The sequence below is a fragment of the Conger conger genome, chromosome 4, assembly GCF_963514075.1.
Source record: "Conger conger chromosome 4, fConCon1.1, whole genome shotgun sequence".
NCBI classification, from domain to species: Eukaryota; Metazoa; Chordata; class Actinopteri; order Anguilliformes; family Congridae; genus Conger; species Conger conger.
In genome coordinates this window covers 19,845,020-19,868,583 of record NC_083763.1, presented here as the reverse complement: position 1 = coordinate 19,868,583, position 23,564 = coordinate 19,845,020, and the positions used below count along the sequence as shown (strand labels likewise).

The following is a 23,564-nucleotide window of genomic DNA, read 5'->3' as shown; positions in this document are numbered from 1 at the left end:
TGCCCTTCATGCTACAGCAGCCCATGTTATGAAATGGTTCGCGGTAAGTTGCGATGTTTCTTATAACGATTACATACAACAGCATAATTATCGTCTTTGTAGGGGGTGCTTTATTCAAAAGATCTGGTCCAATTTACTGTAACGCTACACTGACTATAATTCAACATTAGCGCGTAGTGATACCTGTAGAGACAGTTGTTCTGAATGACTAACTCTACAATTAAATTTGTGATTCTAAGCTTAGTGTGGTAATTATTCGCGATTGCGAACTTACACAATAACATATGACATGAATGTTTCCTACGCAGTCTGAAATTTCAGGATGCACGCGTTACACTACATTTCGTTAGGGTCGTAGTGTTATCTATGCATTTTAAGATATTCACTGCGACTTTTTGGTGTAGTTGTATGTTGTGTGACCTTAGCCACAGACAAATCAAACTTGCATTCCACGTATGCTTAAATATTGGTTTATATTATAATATTGGCTTAAGCCACGCGGCAAATGAATTAAAAATTAAGATGCAGATCACGATTAAGTAAGTGATTTAAAAGAAACGACTATAAAATAGTGTAAAACACGTATTCCATACTATTCATCCGATTTCCCCCGTTTTACACACAGTGATTGGAAAGAAAGGTGCTTGACATTGCCAGTGTCTGAATTAAGAGATGTTCTATATTAGGCTACATATTTTCGGGATATTTTACGCTTGCAAATTTGGTTTGAAAATGAGATTGGTGCTGTCTGTTAAGGCCACCCAGTTTAACTGAGAGCAGCAAACTGTCTGAGCCATTCTTGCCAGTCCCCAAAGCAACAGATCTAAACCCCTGAAAGGATTTTTGTGGAGGGCAGTGATGTTCTTGTTTATTGTGCAATATCCACGATATCCATTATGAAGGACTATGAAATGAGAGGGTTATTGCGTTGTGCCAGCTTCACCAAGAGTGTGTTGCTACAGTATCACTTATGTCAGGTGTGAGCATCTCAGGCTCAAGTTCAGTGACAGTTAAATGTAATCAAACTACCATAATTGTAATTTTGTCTGCAAGCACCATACAATTGTTAATTGGCATTATGTTATGTAGTCAGTTATCATAATTGCATACCACCCAGCATGAAATCTTCAAAACATAATTGAAGCTTATTTTCTACATCAGTCTTACAAACTCTAACTCATTTTGCTTGTTTATTTTTATCCATGTGCTCTTACCACTGTAACATTCCAGACATTGCCAAGTTTCGGTTTTATTCATTTGCATTTTCATAATGACTCAGCTAGCTTGCTATTGATATAAATGCTCCCCCCCAAACAAACAAACAGACAAATAAATAAATACATAAATATTGTTGCTTTGATAATGCTGTTTGACACTCTTGAACTGCTGAACTCATGTTCCTGATTCTGAATTATGCATGATTCTTTTCAAAGAATTCCTCGAGAAGAGCTGTAATGAACCACTGCAGTCTGGCTTCCATGCTGTATTTTGTCAGAGCGAACCACGACAGGTTTCCCTCATTACCAAGCTACCATTTATGAACCCTGATTATGATTTGTAGGCAGCGGTATAGCTGAATTAAAATGTAAAATGGTGATATGAGATTAAGTAAAATAAATGACTGAAACACTGTCTTAAACAGGTATACTCAGTGTGATCAGGTATGCATACAGAACATCTATCCTTAGATAAAGGTCCACACATTAATGAGTCATTCATAAATGGTAAATGGTTGGCATTTATATAGCACCTTTATCCAAAGCACTGTACAATTGATGCTTCTCATTCACCCATTCATACACACACTCACACACCGACAGCGATTGGCTGCCATGCAAGGCGCTGACCAGCTCGTCAGGAGCATTTGGGGGTTAGGTGTCTTGCTCAGGGACACTTCGACACAGCCTGGGCGGGGGATCGAGCCGGCAACCCTCCGACTGCCAGACGACTGCTCTTACTGCCTGAGCCATGTCGCCCCCATAAAACACTGATGCAATTCTTGCAAATGCAATATTCCAGATGGGCAAATAGTTTGTGTTACATAGATCTGGGTATGGCATTTATAAGCCTTTGGTGCATCTCCTGTTATTTTATGATAATAAGAAAACAGACATCTCTGAAGCTACCCTTGTTCAGAGATCTGTATGACATGTGCTAGAAGCAAGCAGTATGCAGACAGATTGGTTGACTGATTAGAGCATTAGAACAAAGATGCCTGCAGGAATGCTCATTGATTGAATAACACACTGCAAGATGGTCTTGTACACCATGCTGACAATTGCCTGGCACCTTTCAACATGATAAAGAAGCCTAATTAAAAAAGATTAAAAATGTATCGGTGTCCACAAAATGTGTTCACTGGAGCACATTTCGCCTAGACTGGTTAATTTGGAAATGAATTAATGAAAAGTGAATGCAATTTTTAGTTGTTGTTTTGGCAGTAATACATGAGAAATGATTCATAAGAAACCCACTGTTATTAATCAAATAATAGCCAATTCAGCAAATACACTGTTGCAAATTGGTCTTGTATTTGTGTCATTCGTACAACTTCAGTAAACAAATACCACTAAAGTGTACCAACTGCTTAGTTTGGCTAAAAGCTAAATAGTACCAAGCCTAGTGGTCTTGGAGAACACCATTGCTAAGTTGTATGGCTGTAACGGCAGCTCCGACCTGTAGTTAGAAGCATAGTTCCCTGTTCAGTCCTCCAGCTACCCTGCAGTTTTTAATCCATTACACTATGATGGTTAAGCAGGAAATGTATACTTGTATACTGTATACAGTGCAGTCTGTAAGTATTTGGACAGTGGTACATTTTCTGTTCTTTTGGCACTGTACTTCATACATTGAATTAATGAAACCATGAATATGATGTTACAGTGTAGACTGTCCCCTTTAATTCATTCAGATTTCCTTTGGTATTTACATCTGTATTGCATGATCAGTGAAGGAATTACATCCCTTTTTAAAAGAGGACCAATAGTAATTAGCCAGTTGGCTAGTCTTGATTCTAAGCTTGTGATTGTTTTTGGAGTCTGTTATTGCCATTTGTCAACATAGAGCCAAAGAATAAGCTTATCAAAATAAACTGTAACGGAACATCTTTAAGAAGAGAGGGCACTGATGAGCTCAGTATTTGTGATGGGGCTGGTAGGTCTAGGAAGACTTCTCCAGTGGATGACCAAATAATTCTTGCCATAATGAAGAAAAACCCTCAAACACCTCTCTGAAAGGTCAGAAACACTCTTCAGGAGGCAGGTGTGGATGTGGCAGTGCCTATTTCCTGCAGAACTGATCTACAGGAGTCGCACTGCAAACCGTTCTGGAAAAAAGTTCTGGAAAAAAGGTCTTGTGGAGAGATGAGACAAAAGCAAGACAAGATTGACTTGAGTGATGGCAAGAGCAAAGTCTGGTGGCTGAAAGGTACTGCCAAAGAACCATAGCACCCCCCTTATCTGTGAAACATGATAGTGGGGGGTGTTATAGTGTGGGCATGTATGGCTGCTGTAGGTACTGGACATAATATGGACATAAATACCTTCAAATTAAAGATGACAGTCATATTTGGCACTTTAACACCATTCATCTCAAATCTAATGTGCTGGAGTACGAAGCCAAAAGAACCAAATTTGTGCTACTGTCCATATAATGAGTGTTTCTTGGGTAAAGTAATCCCCTTCTGTGTTGAGATTGTCCACAGGGATGTATGTGTGATCTTTCAGATGTGTAGTCTCTTCATCATGTTGCACAGAACACCACTGTGAACAACTGTGATTCGCCGTTGGTGTCCTGCTGAGCAATAAGTCCTGTACTGAAGCCCTGACTAATTCATATGCAGGAGCGTGTGTGGATGTCTCTAGTGAAGAATTACATGTCATGTAGTAAAACCCAAGCTTTTAAATCTGGTGTACTTACAGCAAAATACATTGTTCTGAGAGTGGGCCAGTGTTTTCACATTCTGTATCTACTTATCTGCACATTACATATAGGGAGCAAGGCCTTGTCAACCCATATGAACCATGTGTGGGTCTTGCAATCCAAGTGTTGCATTAAATGACAGTATATGCCGTCAATAAATGTTTCAATCTAGGGCTTCAAATCATGTTTTAGGACCAGTGTATTTTTAGTGTCACTTTACTATATTTATTTTTTAAATTAATTATTCATATTCATATCTTTTATGGAAGGTAGATACAGTTCTATTCAGGGGCATAGCTACGATTTGATACCCACAGCAACAGTCTACACACTTAAGGGAAGGCATCCTTGTGTAGTTAATAAGGGTCCTTGAAATGACTGGCTACGGGCTGTTTCAAAACATAGCTTTGAGCTGGTCAAACCATGTTGGATATGGAGCTGATCTGAACTGGTCAACCAGCTACCAGCTGTTTCGAAACCTAGCGTGAGCTGTTTTTTCAGCAGGGCACCCATCCGACTTTGACAACTTGGCTACCTTTTCTGCTGGTCCATTTTCTCTAGCTATCCGTTGTTGTGTTGTTATGGATTTTCCTCCCTAACTAGCTGATGTTCAAATTTGTTCAAAACTACGTAATTACATAATTCAGCATCATCACACAAAATTGGCACTTACATTGGACAACAACATGGCATATACAGGCATGTTTCCCAGCAATCCTTGTATATCAGAAAAGAGGGCAATACACAACTGTCTTCAAAGAAAGTAGCCTACCACAGATCATTTCATAAATATAGTTTTTCAATACATTCTCTTCATATGTTCGTTATGTTCAAAGGCTATTGTAGTTTTTTTTAATTTTTTTGAAAGAAGTGAGTAATCATGAAGTTGAAAGACTTCTCAACAAAGGGTTGAAATAAGCCCATACAACACATGCAAAGTTGGTACAGAACGTGTGAAAACATAATATTATGTTTATTGCATGTTTAGTATTTAATCCCACCAAAATAGAACATTTAAAAAATCATGCAGTATCAAGATGAAAAAAAAGTTAACTGTTTTTTAAGAGATGTCACTGGATGGGGTCAAATTGAGGAGGGTACACAATCAGTGAGTTGCACTAATTTAATTAAATAAATAAATATAGCAAAGTGATACACTTAAAAAATACATTGGTCCAAAACAGTGGTTTGAAGTCCCTAGATTAATTTCAAACATTAATTGATGGCAATATTATTGGCTCTATGTACTGTATTCCTCATTTTGCTCATGAGAATTTTCTTAGAAGGTTTGGAGTAAGCCAGAAGTTCAGACTATAAGAAGATATTTTTCAGTCTGCTTTTGCACTGTGTAGTCGATAGCTCTCATATGCTGTACGTATATGTATAATAATATTTTCCTCACTGTGTAAAAAAGATCTCCCTATGGTTCTCAAGTAGGTTTCAAGGCTTGAGGGAAACAGCTCCCTAATTGGCTGTTTGATGTGTTGATGTGGGTGTGTGTGTGTGTGTGTGTGTGTGTGTGTGTTTGTGTATGCATGTGTGTTTGTGTATATGTGTCTTCAGGTGCTGGAAATTGGAGAGAATGAGGATCCCAGGTTCCCAGTGGAGGTGTCATCTAGCAGCAGAGTGTCAGTGCTGACCTTCTCTCTCTCTCTCTCTGATGGCTATATGGGAGTTCTTAATACTGAGCCTTCAATGCTGGATTATGGTTACTGCCAGCCTCTCTGATCTCAGGGCCAGGGGGCCCCTGGACTGGCTCCTCTCCGATAAGGGCCCGTTCCACCACTGTCAAGAGTACACCGACTTTGTAGAAAGGAACCGACTGGGCTTCTCTACCAGATACAAAATATACAGGTTTGTAGAGGCTATCCAGGAGAGTGAACCATTCAAATGTGTTGAGGACAGATTATACAATCCAACTTCTTTGAAGTCAATACTGGTTTTCTTTTTTGATAGTTAATTGTTTGAATAATATCACTGGATGGACAGAAATTCAACTGAAAACCAGCAGTATTATTGGACCCAAGGGCCAAATTTTAGTGTCACTGGTTTAGAGCTTTGATTCTGTGACTACACCTAGAGTCATACATACAGAGGTGAGCTAGTTTTAATAAGTACACCGGTATAGTGATCATATCTTCAAATACAAAAATAACTGATTGGACACATTCATATCTGCATAAATAGCTCAGGAGGTGACACAGCTTAACAGTTTGTAAATCAAATGTAAACAAGAAGTTGACCTGAAGTCACACAAAATGGCTGTTCAATTTTTGAGGTAGTGCCTCTTGTTTTGTTGAAATGAACAGTGTGACAACGTACCTATGACACTTACCCCGCTCTCCTCTATGTTAAATAGGTATTTTTGCAATTGGTACACTCTTGATTTGTAATTGTCTTCCTATGAAGCATCCTCTAATACTGCAATATCAAAGTAATGCCATGTCCGTTCAAAGATTAATTGTTTCAACCCCTAGTGATTGAATAACTATTACTGTGCTGCATCAACATATCCTTTGGGAGGGTAGTGAAAACTGCAAAGCTGTGCATGGGCGTTTCAAGAGTAGAACATCCCTTAATTAATAATACTATTATTCCGCCATTTTCATTTGAAAAATCCTGATCAATGATTTATGCATGTTCCTGCTCTGTATAAACTCATCAGTAGCCAAAATGTACACTTAATCTACATGCCAACATCTAAAGGTTAGATAAAATGAAATATTGATTTGGGTAGATTATCATTTGTTTAATTTGAAACTTCATTAGAGTGACATTAAGCAGTTAATACCTGGGTGGGCAGTACTGGTCTGGGAGAGCCACAGCTTTTTATACCCACCTTAATATCAGCAAGCAGCTTTGAGCCAGGAAGCCAGTTCAGTTGAGTTAACTGTGTCATGAACTGTTGACAGTGAAGGGAAGTGCTGGATAACTATAGAACCGGCACATCTGGTGGCTCCCGAGGACCAGGGTTACCCACCCTTGATGTGATATGCTTTTTATTATTACATTTCACATCAATGTGATGTAATTGATTAGCTAGCCATTTTAATTTATGACAACATAATGTTCAAGTGTAGCAGATGTTTTGCACAACATCTGCTGCACTTATTTAATTGGATTTATTTTCGTATGTATATCTGTATTACAAAGACAACTGTGTAAAGCATAGAAATCAGTTTTTAGGAGAAAAAACTGCTCCTGGCTTCAGCATTGACAGGAACTTAGACTACTGACAATTGAAGTATATATTTGCTCCCTACTGTGTTGTTCTGTTAACCGTCCAGTTTTCTGCCCTTAATTTCTTTCTATCCCTCATTGTATTAGTATCTGCCAACATGTGGAAGGCACCATGCACTGCTGATGACAAGAAAATAACCAGTATCACACTGTCAATTTAGATCCCCAATGAACACAATATGCTCCAAACAGCAAACAATATTCCCGTGTTTCCTTCAAATCCTCTTACTCTCTGACATAATCTATTCCCCTGATGATGAATAATTTCCAAGCAAAATGAATGCGGAAAGATTAAAACTGACAATATCATTTTCATATGCAATGTTTCTCATACAGGGTTTGGCTCCCTAGCTCTGAAGTCTAATGATCCCTGATGGCATGGGGAAGATGAATTACCACAAGTGGTTCTTTTAGCCACAGTGATATGTAATACCAATATCCCTGGAAGGAAAGTGCACCATCTATTTCCTCTTTCAATTTTCCACCATTCTCCTTGATTGAATTTGAAAGAATTTTAATGAGCTCTCTGAGGGAAATAATTTTTTAAAATAAATTGCTCTGGAGAATCTTGGACAGTGTTATCATTTTCAAAACTGCAATGAAGGCTCTATGTGCCTTGTGAAGATTGGAAATGTCATGCGTAGTATCACTAAAAGATTGATATTTGTCATAGACACCAGGGTGCATGTAAACCTGGTATAAAAGGTATCAACAGTTTAGCTGACAGGCTTGTTTAGCTGACAGGCTTGAATGCCACCCATGGAATTCTCCAGTGACATCACTGGACGTGTTTGTTTTGATTTGTTTTGAAGTTTTGCCACATATTTAGGAAACGGCTACACTGACTGTGATTTTAAAAATACCTACACGCATAATTTAAGCATTTAATCCAAATAAGCTGAACTGGAAAAAAGCTCCTTTAAAGATAACACAAAGGACAATTATAGTGCTAAGGAGGGAATGGCAAAAGGGGCTTTTACCTCCTACATTTCCATGATGTAAATACTTGCAAGTCACCTTCCATTTGCTTCTCAAATAAATGAAAATGTAAAAATTCCAGTGTCCATTGCAGACATTCATATTTGCATAAAACAATGATATAATACAGAAAAAATACTGGTGTTGAATTTGTTTTCAACTTTAATTTTGATTTTATCTCATTAAAAATGATAAATACCTATTCATGGGTATCCATGGCCAAAGAAATTTGCATTTATATTTCCAACCACAAATATGTAAAATTGTGGATGTAGAAAATGGGTTTCTGCAGAAATGAATTGAATTGCATTGGTCAAACATTGAATTGGTCAAACATTGAAATTCCAGATTCCAGATTGAATTTGATATATACCCTTTAGAAAGGCCACTCTCCTACCATCCATCACATTCACAGAAGGTTGCCAGACCTCTTTTGATTACTTCTGACAAGCTTTATGGCAGCACCCACTCATTTGTGAGTGTCTATCCTGTGTACGTGTTCAATGAAGAAAGAGTAAGTGCCTGCATGACAATTTTGCATGAAGAATACCCTTGAACTGAATGATATTCAGAATCATTGATCATAGTGTGACTCACAATGTATAATCTGAAATGGTTATGGTAATTTAAGATATACAACAAGAAACTAGGATGGTGTGATTATTTTAGGAATGTTGTCAGCTATCTTGTCAATGAGCTGTGTATGGACATGTCGATATGGTGGACTACACTGATCAATAAATAAGGAAATAAAACTGAATAATTAAAACCAACTGTTCAACCCTACAGCTGTCAGAAAACATTGCTGGAATGGTTCATTATTAAGCAAAGTATCTGTCAGCTGTGCACTTTGAGCATGGCTTAGTTTAGAATTTATCCAATAACTGCCACTCATTTCAGTGAGTTCTTGCTATCCCCAACAGAGATAAAGATAACAAGTGACACTTGTTTACTCGCAGCCATGTTTCCTTTTGCCATAGAGAGTTTGGGAGGTGGAAAGTGAATAACTTGGCTGTGGAACAGAGAGACTTCCTGGACTCCCCTTTGCCCCTCACTCCTGAATTTATCCGAAACATACAACTTCTAGGACGACGACCAACCACCCAGCTGATTACGGAAAACCTCATTAAAAAATATGGGACTCATTTCTTACTGTCAGCAACACTTGGAGGTACAGTGTATTCCAAAGTACTTTGAAAAATGTTATAGAGAATATATGAAAGGCCTAATTTAGTTTGATGTCTCCATCTGTGAAAAAATATTGTGCCATCAGCAAAAATGTCATTTCACAAGCTCTTGTTATTTTCATTTGTCTCTTCAGTGAGTCATCTGAAATATCCCATTAGGGCTTGAAATTAACACCTGCCAAACCCGGGTAGACTTCATCAATGGTGTGTAACTCTTTCACTCTTACTACTCAATTAGGCGGGTTATATTTCGTTTGGAATTTTCTATAAAATAAATATTGTAGTTTACAAAAGGAATCTGTAATACTTAAGTCAATTTGTGATGATACTACATGTTATTACATCTCCCATGAGGACTGAACCCATGGCCCCATCCACTTCCCTCCCTCTATCTTACTCAGTGACAGAAACTGATCTTCGCCAAAATCAAGATTCAGATTCTCCACTTCTGACCGGAAAACACAGATGTGACAGTGATAGCAGCATCAAACTGAAAAAAAAAACAATGGTTCGGCAAAGAAGGATACACTTCGACAACCGATACTTTTGCGACTTTGACAGATTGACGTCCATGATGAAGTGACCAATACCACGCGGAATATAGTTATTACCACATCGCCAATACTGGCATTTTATAATAGTTAAAAAAAATTAAATAAAAGTGCATCAGCAGAGCTACAGAGTTGATGTTATTAAATGACTATAAGCACGTTATATTCACATAATGCTCAATATCATCAGATATAGGATCACTTCACCTGTAGACAAGTAATAAAACAAATTGCATTACAAAATTTTATTAATGTTTTATCAACAGTATTTAAAATGGATACATATACTCTTAGTTCTCTGCACTGACACTTATATGAATATTCATGGAAAGATCACTCACACACACACACACACACACACACACTGTTCATTGCTTACTGTAGGTGTCCCCTTATGAGTCCAAGAATATCCAAGAGACAACATCCACACCGTTAAACAATATTTTATAAGTGTCCAAACTAAACATCCTTGCAGTGAATGTACATCATCAATGTTCCTGCAAATCTATTGCATGTAATTTGTAACATATGGGCAATTAAGTATTAAGTAGAAAAAGTAAATAATTACAGTACCATGAAAATGTATTTGCACCCTTCCTGATTTCCACTATTATTTCATTTGTCACACTAAATAGTTATTTGTCAACTTATCAAATGTCTCCCCTGTGAAAAAGCAATTGCCTCCTTAAACTTAATCACTGGTTGCACCACCTTGCAATGATTGCAACCAAATACCTTCCTTTAATTTGATATATGTCTTTCATATTGCTGTGGGGGATTTTAGCTCATTCTTCATTGGAAAACTGCTTTACATTACATCACATTACGTGGTATTTAGCAGACGCTCTTATCCAGAGCGACGTACATCCATCCATCCATCCATCCATCCATTATCTGAACCCGCTTATCCTGATCAGGGTCGCAGGGGGGCTGGAACCTATCCCAGCATACATTGGGCGAAAGGCAGGAATACACCCTGGACAGGTCGCCAGTCCATCGCAGGGCACACACACCATTCACTCACACAGTCATACCTATGGGTAATTTAGACTCTCCAATCAGCCTAACGTGCATGTCTTTGGACTGTGGGAGGAAACCGGAGTACCCGGAGGAAACCCACGCAGACACGGGGAGAACATGCAAACTCCGCACAGAGAGGCCCTGGCCGACGGGGATTCGAACCCAGGACCTCCTTACTGTGAGGCGGCAGTGCTACCCACTGCACCATCCGTACCGCCGAGCGACGTACAACAAAGTGCAAATCAATCCCAAGAACAAGTGCAAAAGTAGACCTGAGAGGACAGTACAGTTCCGAGTCCTAGTGTAAACATACAGAAATTCAGAACCCTTGAAGAGTACAATCAACATTCAAACTAGCATACCACTGTTGGCAGCTAGAATACAACAACAGCCAATAAAAACAACAATACCTATACAAGTAACGATATCTATACATAAGTGCCATTACGGTCTAAGGCTAATCACAGTGATTGTGAGTTGGGGAGGGAAAGGTGTAGCCTGCCTAACTTAGACATGAACTGCTTGTTCAGGTAGAGGGAATCTTTTTAATGGCACTGTATAAATAAATGAATGAAGTCAATTTATTAATAATATTTCAGGTAAAAATGTCTGTAAATACATTTAGTGACAAGGCAATTTACTAAATTGCCAGAAAAAGGCCATATCAAAGATATTTCAGTTCCATTTCACAAGTGATTCTGATGTAAAGCTAAAATAAAACCATCATCCAACATCCTATTTAAAAAGTCTGGTTTCAGTCCTTCTGTCATGGCATTCCAGTGCTAATTATTAATCCTCTCTTAAGTTGAATTAATGGAAATTTAAGGATATGTTTGTGCCACTTTCACAGTTCAATTGATCTTCCTCCCCGTGTACATACAAACACAATTTCTGACACATGCATTTATTCACAGGAGAAGAGGCCTTAACTATATTTGTGGACAAAAGAAAACTGAGTTTCAAAGCAGAGAGGAGTGACAACTCTAACAGCAGCACTTCCGTCACACTGGAGACACTCCACCAGCTGGCGGCCTCCTACTTCATTGACAGAGAGAGCACGCTGCGCAAGCTGCACCACCTCCAGATAGCCTCCACTGCCATTAAGGTATGATTCATCAAATGTCATATTGAGCTTACCTGAACATGAAAATAATGTGTATTGTTTGAATGTGTATTTGTATGTTTTCAATCTAGTTCACATGGCCATGTTAAATGTCAACATTTTCTGTTTGTTGTGCACAATACATATAACTAATCAACATGATACCAATGTCAAGGAGTAAATATGTAAAACGGAGCTAATATATAACATGGTATCTGTCAGTGGTGGTTGGTGGCTATTTGCCTGGGTGGGGTGCCATACATACAAACGTGGGCACTTGCACGCAGGCACATGAGTACTCACCCCCAAAGGAAAGACAAAGCAACACAAAATCATTTGAATTATACAATAGTAGGTCATTAGTAAACTGTAATAATAATAAAAAAGTACTTTATTATTCAGATCGGGACCTAGGGGGGGCATTTGTCGGAAAAGGGTTGAGAACACCTGCTTTAAATAATGAAATCATATTTTTCATTGCCCAGGTAACAGAAACAAGAACAGGCCCACTTGGTTGCAGTAATTATGACAACCTTGACTCTGTTAGTTCGGTACTGGTACAGAGTCCTGAAAATAAAGTTCACTTACAAGGTATGAAAGTATGTGTGTATGTCTGCATTTATGATACACATATGGTAGTGGAAATTGTTTAAGCATTAATGTCTGCATGGCAGACCTTGGTTGCAATGTAAATAACTGATCTATTTAATGATAAACAACTACCAACTGAAAATTGTCCTGCTTGCATTTCTCATGAATATCCAAGTGTAAAGTTGCATTTATATATGATAAGTGCCAATGTATCAGCAGTGTGCCAGTTTGAATGAAAGACTGTTTCATATATGTGGGTTTTATTTTTCATATTCCAGGTCTGCAGGTTATTCTGCCAGACTACCTGAGAGTCCGCTTTGTAGAAGCTGCTCTCAGTTACATTGCCTGCAATGGTGAGGGTGACTTTGTATGTAAAGATAATGATTGCTGGTGCAAGTGCAATCACAAGTTCCCAGAATGCAACTGTCCTTATATGGATATTCAAGCAATGGAGGAAAGCTTACTTCGGATTACTGAGAGCTGGAGCACACTTTATAAAGAATTTGAGGATTCAGGTAAAGATAAATTCTTCAAAATAAAAGAATAAGTAATAGATGAAATATGAAAATATGTACCATTGATTTATAAGCATAAGGCCATCTCAAGTATTTGAATAAATTCATTAATATTGCTAAAACATTTCAGACAGCCCTATGCATTAAAAAGGTTTCCTATTAAGGCAGTCATTGAATGCTGCAAAACAGATGCTATTCATTTGAAAATAAATTTCCTTCTGGCAAATTTTACATATGGTAGACCAAAAGGCCATCATAGTTCAATTCCATACCAATATACTGTCCTGTTACTGTAACAAGAAACTGATAATGATACTGTACATTTTGTGAAGGGAAAACACACAGTTTTGTCCCTTATACACTGGAATAGAAAGTGTTTCTCCAGAATGGAGGGAGACCTGGATACTCTTACATATAGACTACCCATGCTGTTCTTTAATGGTATTGTTGCTTTGTTTTTTCTAACCATATAAAACCTTGTGTGATAAATTCACGCTGCAACAGTTAAGAATGAAGCTAGTAATAGTACATTAGAATTAAATAATGCCTCATTCTTCTTTGAATACTTTAATATAACTTTATGGTACTTTTTGTAATGTGTTTTGTTTGATTATGAAATACAGTTGATTGTGAAGGACTACTAACAGTTTTAACTCTCAAGGTCCTAATTATCTCAACTAATATGTTACACACATCACCTGTTAAATGACATTAAATTAGTCTTTTCCTTCATTTGTGATAAGGTTAGAGAACAGATTTGGGGGGATTTATGACCATTGCTCTATGCAGAACTTTTCTGAATCATCGATATCCTTGGGTTTGTGCTTATGGACCCTCTTTAGTTCAGACCTCAAATCTTTGATTGGATTTAAGTCTGGAGCTGAGATGGTCATTGCAGAACATGGATATTATTTTAACTTGAAATCATGCCTTCATCATATCTTGCCTTCCCTGGTTTTAAAACTTCAGTTGTAACAGGTAATGGAAGACAGCACAACTAATATTTAAGCATCATTATTGGGGTCACCTTGCTGTGTAACTAATACAAAGAAAGAAATTAAAAAGTAAAAAATTAAGAAAGTTAAATTATAATGGATTACTACTTTCAAAATATCATTACTTTCTGAGTTTTAACAGAAGGATGAAAGTGCAGGAAGTGCGAATATCTTCCACATAAATGTGGCCATCAATGCAGATTTAGGCCAATTTAGATCCTAGGTGTTAATGCACTTATAGAAAGTAGCTCAAAGTGGCTGTGAGCTGTGTGATCAAAAGTTACAAACTCAAAAACAATTTCATTTTGCACATGCTTTATGTAATATTTTGTTCTGTTATATTGTTTAAAAAATGTCTTTTGAATTTCAACAGATGAATTCAAAATGTTCCTGGCCAGACTCCCACAAAATTATTTCCTAAACATTTCAACAATACAGCAGTTGTGGTCAATGGACAGTGTATTTCAGCGCCGCTATGCGCAGATGGAGAGCAGCATGAATGGGCTGTTTGGAAGGGCTCAAAGAGTAGTGTACAAGCTATTCAATCTGAGCAAGAGGTGTCAGAAACAGCCACAAATTACATTACCCAAGAAAAGGTAAGCATAATTTAGGTTCTTACTGCTGGGAGAACATAGAAATTGAACTGTTTACTGAATCTACGATAATGGTCCATGTTTCCACAGAATGTTTTGTTATGCAGCATTTGGTAACAATACTACTCAGGTCTGAATGCATTCCTCTTCCATACAAATCTCAGTGGACTGAAATCAAGAATACGTTTGGCATCACTTCTTGTTCCATGCTTTACACAAAGGCAGAGTTTGTGATTGATTTATGTTCCTTGGAATTATGCTCAAATTCTGGGGGGAAATTATGACTTTATTTGAATCTTTAAAACAGAAAGTATTTTCAGCTTGCTGAAAGTATTCCTGTTGTAGTCACAGTCAATTCAGAAAAGCATGTAGACGGGGTGGTTTGAGAATGTATCAGCAGTCTCAGAAACCAGGGGTATTCCCACCTCTCACCCAATGCATGGTGGGATAGGCTCCAGCACCCCTGCAACCCAGGAATTAAAGGGTTAGATAATAGATGGATGTTTGCACACACACACACACACACACACACACACATATAAATAGTTTTCTGGTAATGACAGCCTGCCAGCTTTAATTTTCAGTTATGTTCTTTTTTTAAAGAAATTTGCCCCAGCTTGGCAGGAAAAAAAGGTAGAAATGTATACATATGCACCTTTATTCATAGATCTACCTATAATTTTACATGTATTGAGCTGCTGCAAGAAACACTGTAAACATAGAGTTTTTTATTGTTTCTTTTCAATCATATGTCTACATAAGTTTGCTTGATGCGTTATTTACTGTGGGCTCTGGAATTATTGGCACCCTTAATCAAAATAGAGAAAAAAGGCTGCATATAATGTTTTATGTTCAAACATACGGGAAAATATATATTTTTTATTTCAATACAGTTACTCGCATGAATCAATGTTTTTGATTTAGTAATAAATAAAAAATCTGAAACCACAGGTGCCAAAATTATTAATCCCCTAACAATTATTGTAGATAAAATACATTTTTACTTTAATTTAGTTAATCACAATTTAAAGGAACTATATTGTGTCATTCCATCACTTCCTGTTTCACTATAAAGATGAGGTAACAAGCAAGCAAAATCCCTTTGTCAACTATCAGCATGGGAAAAGCCAAAGGACTGCCAATTCAGAAGATATAAATGGTAATTGACCATCACAAGGCAGGCAATGGGTACAAAAAAATGGTTAAAATACCACTTAGCACTGTTAGGGCAAAAATAAAAGACGTAAAACATGAAATGGTTGCAAACTTGCCAGGAAGAGGATGCAAGTGCATATTATCCCCACCGATGGCAAGGAGGGATGCCAAAAGTAACCCAAGGATCACAGTTTAAGAATTGCAGAGACTGGTTGTGTCTTGGGGTCACCAAGTCTAAAAAAAAAATGTTATCGGCACCTCAATATCAGCAAACTCTTTGGAATGGTAGCACAAAGACAGCCCTTGTTGAGCACAATAAACAAAACCAAGCATCTTCAGTTTGCCAGATCTAATTGGAATTATGACTGAAAGAGTCGTTAAATGATTTTTAAAATCTAACGTTTCGCCATAAATGTAACGTTTTGGCCATACACACCAACATGTTTGGCGACAAAATAGAATGCATACAAGGAGAAACACCTCATACTTACTGTCAAATATGGCAGTGTGTCATTGATGTTTTGGAGGTGTTTAACTGGCAGTGCTCCAGGGGCACTATTTAAGATCAATGGCTCAATTAATTCAAGTACAAGAAAATATTGGCAGAAAATCTGGTTGCATCTACTAGGAATCATAGGTAGATTGTCCAGCAGGATTATTATTCTAAGAATGCATCAAAGAGGGGGGTGTCCCAAAGATATCAATGATTCTGAAAAGTTATTCTGGAATTGTCGAAAATCCCTACAAATGTCTTCTCTAACCTTATCAAATTGTAGGAAAATACTTTGCCAGGGGTGTTTGCACAAAGCAGGGGTGCCAATAAGTTGGGGAAATATATATACACTCACTGAGCACTTTATTACACCTACTTATTCATGCAATTATCTAATCAGCCACCATACATTACAACAGAGGTATGCAGAAGAGCATCGCTGAACACGCAACACATAACTCTTTTAGTGGATAGGCTACAGCAGTAGAAGTAAAAAACAATAAGCCTAATAAATACCGAATAAAGTGCTCACTGAGTGTATATATTATTATGTAAGACTTTTAATAAAGTTTTCATAAACTCATTAATAAAGCACACTACTTAATAATAAACTCAATTAAATGTATTATTTTTTTACAGCAGTTTTTGTGCATATTTATCAAGGGTGCCAATAATTCCGGAGCCAATAATTCTGTACTTATTATTTTTCAGGTATAATCTTACCACAACTAAGCCAATTCAGACAGCCAATCAATTAATATGCTGCTATGTGGTTTGCAGATTAATAACTGATGAGTAAAATGTTTAAAAAAAAAAAATGTTATTACAAAAAATATTCTAAACGCTAAATAAATTATTTGAACTTTTTTATCATTTTTCTAGGATGCAGACATACTGGTTAAACTACTTCCAGTCCTTACTGTACTGCTCAGAGAACAACCAGCTTGGTTCATTTTCTGAGGAGACACACAGCTGCATTTGTGCATATGAGCAGAACTGCCAGCTTCCCATGCCCTGCCCAATAGGGGAAGCACAGGCCTGTGATATGTGTGCTGCGGACAACCTCACCCGCTGTGGAAGCTGCAACTCCGGCTACATGCTGAGCCAAGGTTCCTGCAAGCCCATGGTTGCGGACTCCACTGAAAACTACCTGGTTTTTGAAACAGACTTGCAGGATCTTGAGCTGAAATATCTGTTGCAAAGGGTAGACAGGAGGCTTGAGGTCCATGCCATTTTCATTAGCAATGACATGCGCCTTAACAGCTGGTTCGACCCTTCCTGGAGGAAACGTATGCTACTTACTTTAAAGAGCAACAAGTACAAGTCCAATCTTGTACATATGCTACTGGGTATATCCCTCCAGGTATGCCTGACTAAAAACAGCACACTAGAGCCAGTACTAACATTGTACATTAACCCTTTTGGTGGCAGTCACTCAGAGAGCTGGTATATACCTGTAAGTGAGAACAATTTTCCTGACTGGCAACCAACTAAGCTTCACCTTCCCCTGGAGTGCTATAACTGGACCTTGACCCTGGGTAACAAGTGGAAAACCTTCTTTGAAACCATTCATATCTACTTGAGGAGCCGTGTCAGGGCACAGAGCAGTATCAGGAATGACAGCTCATACTACGAGCCCCTGGAGATCATCGATCCCTCCAGGAACTTGGGCTACATGAAAATCAACAGCATCCAAGTGTTTGGCTACAGCATGCACTTTGACCCTGAGGCCATTCGAGATCTCATTCTGCAGCTGGATTATCCCTACACACAGGGGTCACAGGACTCTGCACTGCTGCAGCTGCTGGAGATCCGTGACCGGGTGAACCGGCTCTCACCGACAGGTCCACAGAGGTTGGACCTCTTTGCCTGCCTACTCCGGCACCGACTCAAACTGACAGCCAGTGAGGTGGCCAGGATCCACTCCTCTCTGCAGGCATACAGCAGGCGCCTGCCCAACTCTCTGGATTATGAGACCACTAAACTTTGTAGCTAACACTGACACAATTGCAGTATACTTAAAGAGGCTGTATGTGTTGTTAAACATTTAAGTATTATATACATTGAGCAGGAGAGGAATCCTCTGCCTGTGGTCAAAAAAAGATAAAAGATAAATGTAAGATATCAAATTATATGAACCTGTTCAGAAGAAAATGCTTATTTGTATGTACTGCAAGCAGTAAGGTGTGTGGGGTGTACAGTATATTACATACAGTGTACAGTATATTTGTTTTTATACGTTGTTTTTATAAGTTCTGTTGCTTCAGTGACAATTTTCACACTTGAAATACTAGTGCTGTCAGTACATTTTGTAGATTAATTGTTATTAAAGTATCATATATTGTGGAATTAGTTCTTGTGAGTTATTATGGCTGTTCACAGCAACAGCATACTTGAAATGAACAGTCAGATATAAACTGATAGCTAAATAAAAGTTACATAGATACATTTGAGCTCAGTTTAATCTTTGTCAGGTCTGTGTTAAGAAGTAAATACCACCCTGGGGTTTTCTCTTATTTGTAGATGAGTAGCTGTCATTAAAATGAGCTCTCAGCCAACTCACTACATGTGTAGAGATATTACCCAAATTACTACACATGTTCCAGTTTCCTGCTTTGCAATGGACTACAAGAGGGTGGGTGCTTGCCATCTATGGGTGGGTGTCAACAGCAGCCACATTTTTTTTTTTAACAATGGATGGATTAAGAGTGAAGTTAAAGCAAGCCGGCAAAAATGTCACCACCATTAGCTGGAGGGGAAATACAGTGATTCATTTCGCTTTATTTAAAGAAATACAACTTTTCATTTCACTACTTTTGGTCTACTGAAAACAAATTAGCTAGCCAAGCCAGTAGTCTGTGACACTGGTAACTCATTTCTCCTCCCAGTCCTGTAGGTCTGGGTCTCTCACGGCAGTTGATTTTGGGGATCCTGAAGAATGTTGGCAAAACACTCTTATGCTTGCGGTATTCAAAATCAAAGTGTATAGTTTGACAGACTATTGACCCTGAGGCCATTCGAGATCTCATTCTTAGCTGGATTATCCCTACACACAGGGGTCACAGGACTAGGGTGGCCTGTAGCGTAGTGGTTAAGGTAAATAACTGGGACACGCAAGGTTGGTGGTTCTAATCCCGGTGTAGCCACAATAAGATCCGCATAGCCGTTGGGCCCCTGAGCAAGACCCTTAACCCTGCATTGCTTCAGGGGAGGATTGTCTCCTGCTTAGTCTAATCAACTGTATGTTGCTCTGGATAAGAGCATCTGCCAAATGTCCATAATGTAATAATGTAATGTAATGACTCTGCACTGCTGCAGCTGCAGGAGATCCGTGACCGGGTAATATACAAAATTTGAAATTTAGTTGAATTTCTTGCACAAATTCATTATTCATTAACTATTTTGAATAAATAATTCTCCAGAGTATGAACATTTTGGTCAGATATAGTATCGGTATATTTGGTGTTGAAACAGAGATGCATAAAAGGAGATGCACGTCATACCCGCAGTGAAATTTACTGGTGGATCTGTGATGTCAATGGTAAAGTGGATTCCACCAAGTTTAAGGCAACTTTGTGGGCAACATTGGTTCAATAAAAAGAATCATATTGTACATTTTTTAAAGTATTTTTTGTGCATCATCAGTCAGGGGTGCCAATAATTCTGGAGCCCACTGTAAATGTGGTTTAGTCCCAAACAAAGGTTTTGTGTATTCAAACGTTTGCCTGCACCATGATATGGCTTTAAAGATGGAGGTCATACTTTATGGGTCCCTGTGATGACAAGTTGCAATACTGGTGTTATAATATGTAACAGTTCAGTGACAGAAACGGCCATTCTTCTGTTGTCCAAAATGACTATTTTTCCCTTTGATGGTAGATGTGTTCATTGGTCGTTGTGACATTTATTTAGACAGTTGGTACAATTTCTGTTTTTTTGGCTCTGTAGTCCAGCACATTGGATTTAGTTTTTACATTCATATTGGGTGACGTGTGTAGAAATCACATCCCCTTTTATCCAGTTAGAGTTCTTTTTTTATGACATCTCTTTTCATACAGTTGTTCCACGGGGAGCCATTCTCCCGCAGATTTTCAACTAAACAGATTGAACAATTGAATTGCATATACTGTACATGGCGCTAGTCTACCACAATAAGTCACTGAATAGCCCGAGGTCTGTGATGCCTGGAAGGCAGAACTAGAGAACTAATAGTGGCAGATTATCAAACTAGCAAACTCAATAACATTCCTGGGCTAAAGATAGATTTGGTAAAAACACATTAAAGAAAAACTGCCTGCAAAGAAGTGTGTACACATAATCTGTGATTCTGTGAACCTGCTAGTCGACCTGCTATTTGCAGTCTTGGACTCATTGAATATGGAGTATTCTGAGTACCATGGGCTCACTGAATAAGGAAGTGCACAATTACCCAAATTCCCACAGTTTTGATTGGTAAACTGTCAACATTAAATGTAGCCTGCTGTGGGATTTGTCTAGCCTATTCTCTGTTTTGTAGTGGCTAGCCAATACTGATTTTTAGGTGTGCATGTTTTTGTCATAGGAGTGAGCCAGAATGCAATTAAACAGCTAATGTAATGTATACGTGGCCAGTTCAAGTAATCAAACAATAAATAATTGTTGCTGCTTACTGAATTCAGCAGATGGGCACACCGCACAAAACATTCTATCAAAACATTTTTCAATTGTGTCTTTCTACGGTTAATTGTTATACCATATACAGTAGCTTATAATGTCTAGATTTATTTCTTGATTTGGCTCTACACCACAGTTTTATCATTTTAATCAACAATCCACATGGAGTTATGTCATGCCTGTAAATAGCTCAAAATGCCTTTACATTTCTACACTATCTGCAGGGGAAGTGATTCATTCTTATAATGATTTCCAATTATGATGGATGAGCTGACCTTTCCTGTACTGTCAATCAAAGATGAAAAACTGGAGTTATAGAAACATGGTTTCTATAAATGTCATGTTTAGTAATAAGAGTTGAGAACTGAAGATGAACTTTTTATTATTATTATTATTATTATTATTATTATTATTATTGGGTGGCACAGTGGTGCAGTGGGTAGCACTGTTGCCTTGCAGCAAGGTCCTGGGTTTGAATCCTGGCCTGGGCCTTTCTGTGCAGTTTCCATATTCTCCCCATGTCTGTATGGATTACTTCTGGGTACTCTGGTTTCCACCCATCACACTGGCAAGGCTGGGCTCATGTCAGTTGTGCTCATATTTACCACTTAGTGGTGCTTGTGCGAAAAGAAAACCTTATACTACAATGGATTATGGGTAATCTTGCTACAAACGACTGCTCCACCTGTTACAGGCCGAAACGCAATACAGCTGCCCCCTACTGTCGGAACCTCACAAGTATTTTTGCCCGGCCAGCGGAATTCTTGGCACAGAGGCAAAATGTCAAATGAAACATGAAACAAGTGTAATGCAGGGTTAAGGGCCTTACTCAAGGGCAGATCTTATTGTGGCTACACCAAGGATCAAATCACTGACCTTGCAGGTCCCAGTCATGTACCTTAACCACTATACTATACATTTTACATTTCTTTTGTCATATTTTGATACCCAGGACCCTGATGAACAAGCTTCAGTGATCCAAAAAGGTTGTTACTTTTGGTTACTATTAGTGTGTGTTGCTGTGCATGTTCAAAACTACTGTTTGAAATGTGTGTATGTTACAGCAATTTACAACCCACATATGTTTCTGACCTATTTACTGCTACACTTTAGAATCACTGTGACTGTGAAATGTCAGAACATGGCACAATCACCAGTGTTCGTCAGTTTACCCTCAGACCCCAGAGGTTCTGATGGCCTGTGCATATGGATGTTTCAACTGTACGGCACAAAAACATAAATCCAGGACATGCAGTCACTGACAGGTAGCAGGCTGCTTTGCTATTTCTTTCCACTCTCCATCATTTTTTGTCATGGTGGGTATTAGCAGATAGATCAAGTAAACTTTAATGTTCTTGCAAAATGATACCAATCACAAAAGCACTGCTGGGGGATACTATTGCTTGCTGTCTAATCACATCCATGAGATCAGTCCTTTCAATTATACTGTACTCATCAGAGAATTCAATGTGTAATTATGGATGACTCATCCATAAACTAAATTTATTCACACATTTCTCAAATGTATTAGTCACAATACTGAACTACTGTTTTTTCCTTGCATCATGATTTTGGTTACAAACAAACCAATTTTTTTTTATTTTATTTTTTTAAGTATTATTTCAAAGAGCAAACTTAAAAAAAAAATTAATATCAAAATACTACAACTCAATTAATCCAGTGAGGTGAGCACATTATATTATGGCTGATTACATTTTCCAGCCATGTTGAAACCAATGTTACACAGTCAGGCAAGCATTAATACTAGAACACATGTACAGTACTGTGCAAAAGTCTTAGGCACCTGTATAACATTCTGTACAGATAAGATTCTTTCAAAAATAATTCAATGAAAGGTCCTAAATAAACATACTATATATACATTTATAGTAATTTGACAGAATAGTTAAAAATTGAATCAAATCAATATTTTTTGTGACCACCCTCCGGCGTTAAAACTGCATCACTTCTCTGAGATAGCCAACGCTGTCCTGCAGTTCTATAAGACAATCAGCAGGGAGGTTGCTCCAATCATGTTGGAGAACTAGCCACAGTTCTTCTGCAGACTTTGGTTGGGTCCTTGTTTCTGATCTCAGACAGCCTTGATCAAGTTTTTATGTAAAAAGTAGTCAATTGCTTACAGTAACATGTTACTTTTTTAATTAAACACAAACATATCTCAAATGTGTTCTTTTATACTTACACACACAAAAAGTTAAACATATATATATAATAAAGTCTAGGGTGCCTAAGACTTCTGCACAGTACTGTAGCATGCTTCAAAGTTGCATGATTCTACTGAGTGAATTTGACAAGCTCTATTGCACATAGAAACACCTCTGCACATATTAACAGCCTCTCTCAGGTTGCTTTTTATCACTTGAGGAATATTTCTAAAATTCGGAAAATACTGTCCTTACATAATGCTGAAAAGCTAGTCCATACTTTTGTTACCTCAAGATTAGATTACTGCACTGCTATTTTGTCTGGATGTGCAAATTCCTCTCAGAAAAGGCTCCAGCTAATATCAGATGCAGCAGCTCGTATTCTTACTAGAACAAGGAGATTTG

The 23,564-nt window shown here is 38.0% G+C and overlaps 1 protein-coding gene across 1 annotated transcript; it reads left to right on the top strand.

The window, feature by feature from the left end:
- The first annotated feature begins 5,558 nt into the window (after window positions 1-5,558).
- Window positions 5,559-18,630, top strand: LOC133127179 (BMP/retinoic acid-inducible neural-specific protein 3-like). Its single transcript, XM_061239869.1, has 7 exons — window positions 5,559-5,775; window positions 9,120-9,310; window positions 11,812-12,002; window positions 12,485-12,590; window positions 12,869-13,105; window positions 14,474-14,696; window positions 17,224-18,630. The coding sequence occupies exons 1-7, from the start codon at window positions 5,582-5,584 to the stop codon at window positions 18,335-18,337; spliced, it is 2,256 nt and encodes a 751-aa protein (XP_061095853.1). The 5' UTR covers window positions 5,559-5,581; the 3' UTR covers window positions 18,338-18,630.
- Window positions 18,631-23,564: the final 4,934 nt, after the last annotated feature.

Bases quoted from the DNA above. Each gene is read 5' to 3' on its own strand.
- LOC133127179 (XM_061239869.1), top strand. From the start codon at position 5,582: ATGGCTATATGGGAGTTCTTAATACTGAGCCTTCAATGCTGGATTATG. The intron at 9,311-11,811 runs GTACAGTGTATT...ATTTATTCACAG, and splicing joins ACTGTCAGCAACACTTGGAG to GAGAAGAGGCCTTAACTATA. The intron at 12,003-12,484 runs GTATGATTCATC...TTCATTGCCCAG, and splicing joins TAGCCTCCACTGCCATTAAG to GTAACAGAAACAAGAACAGG.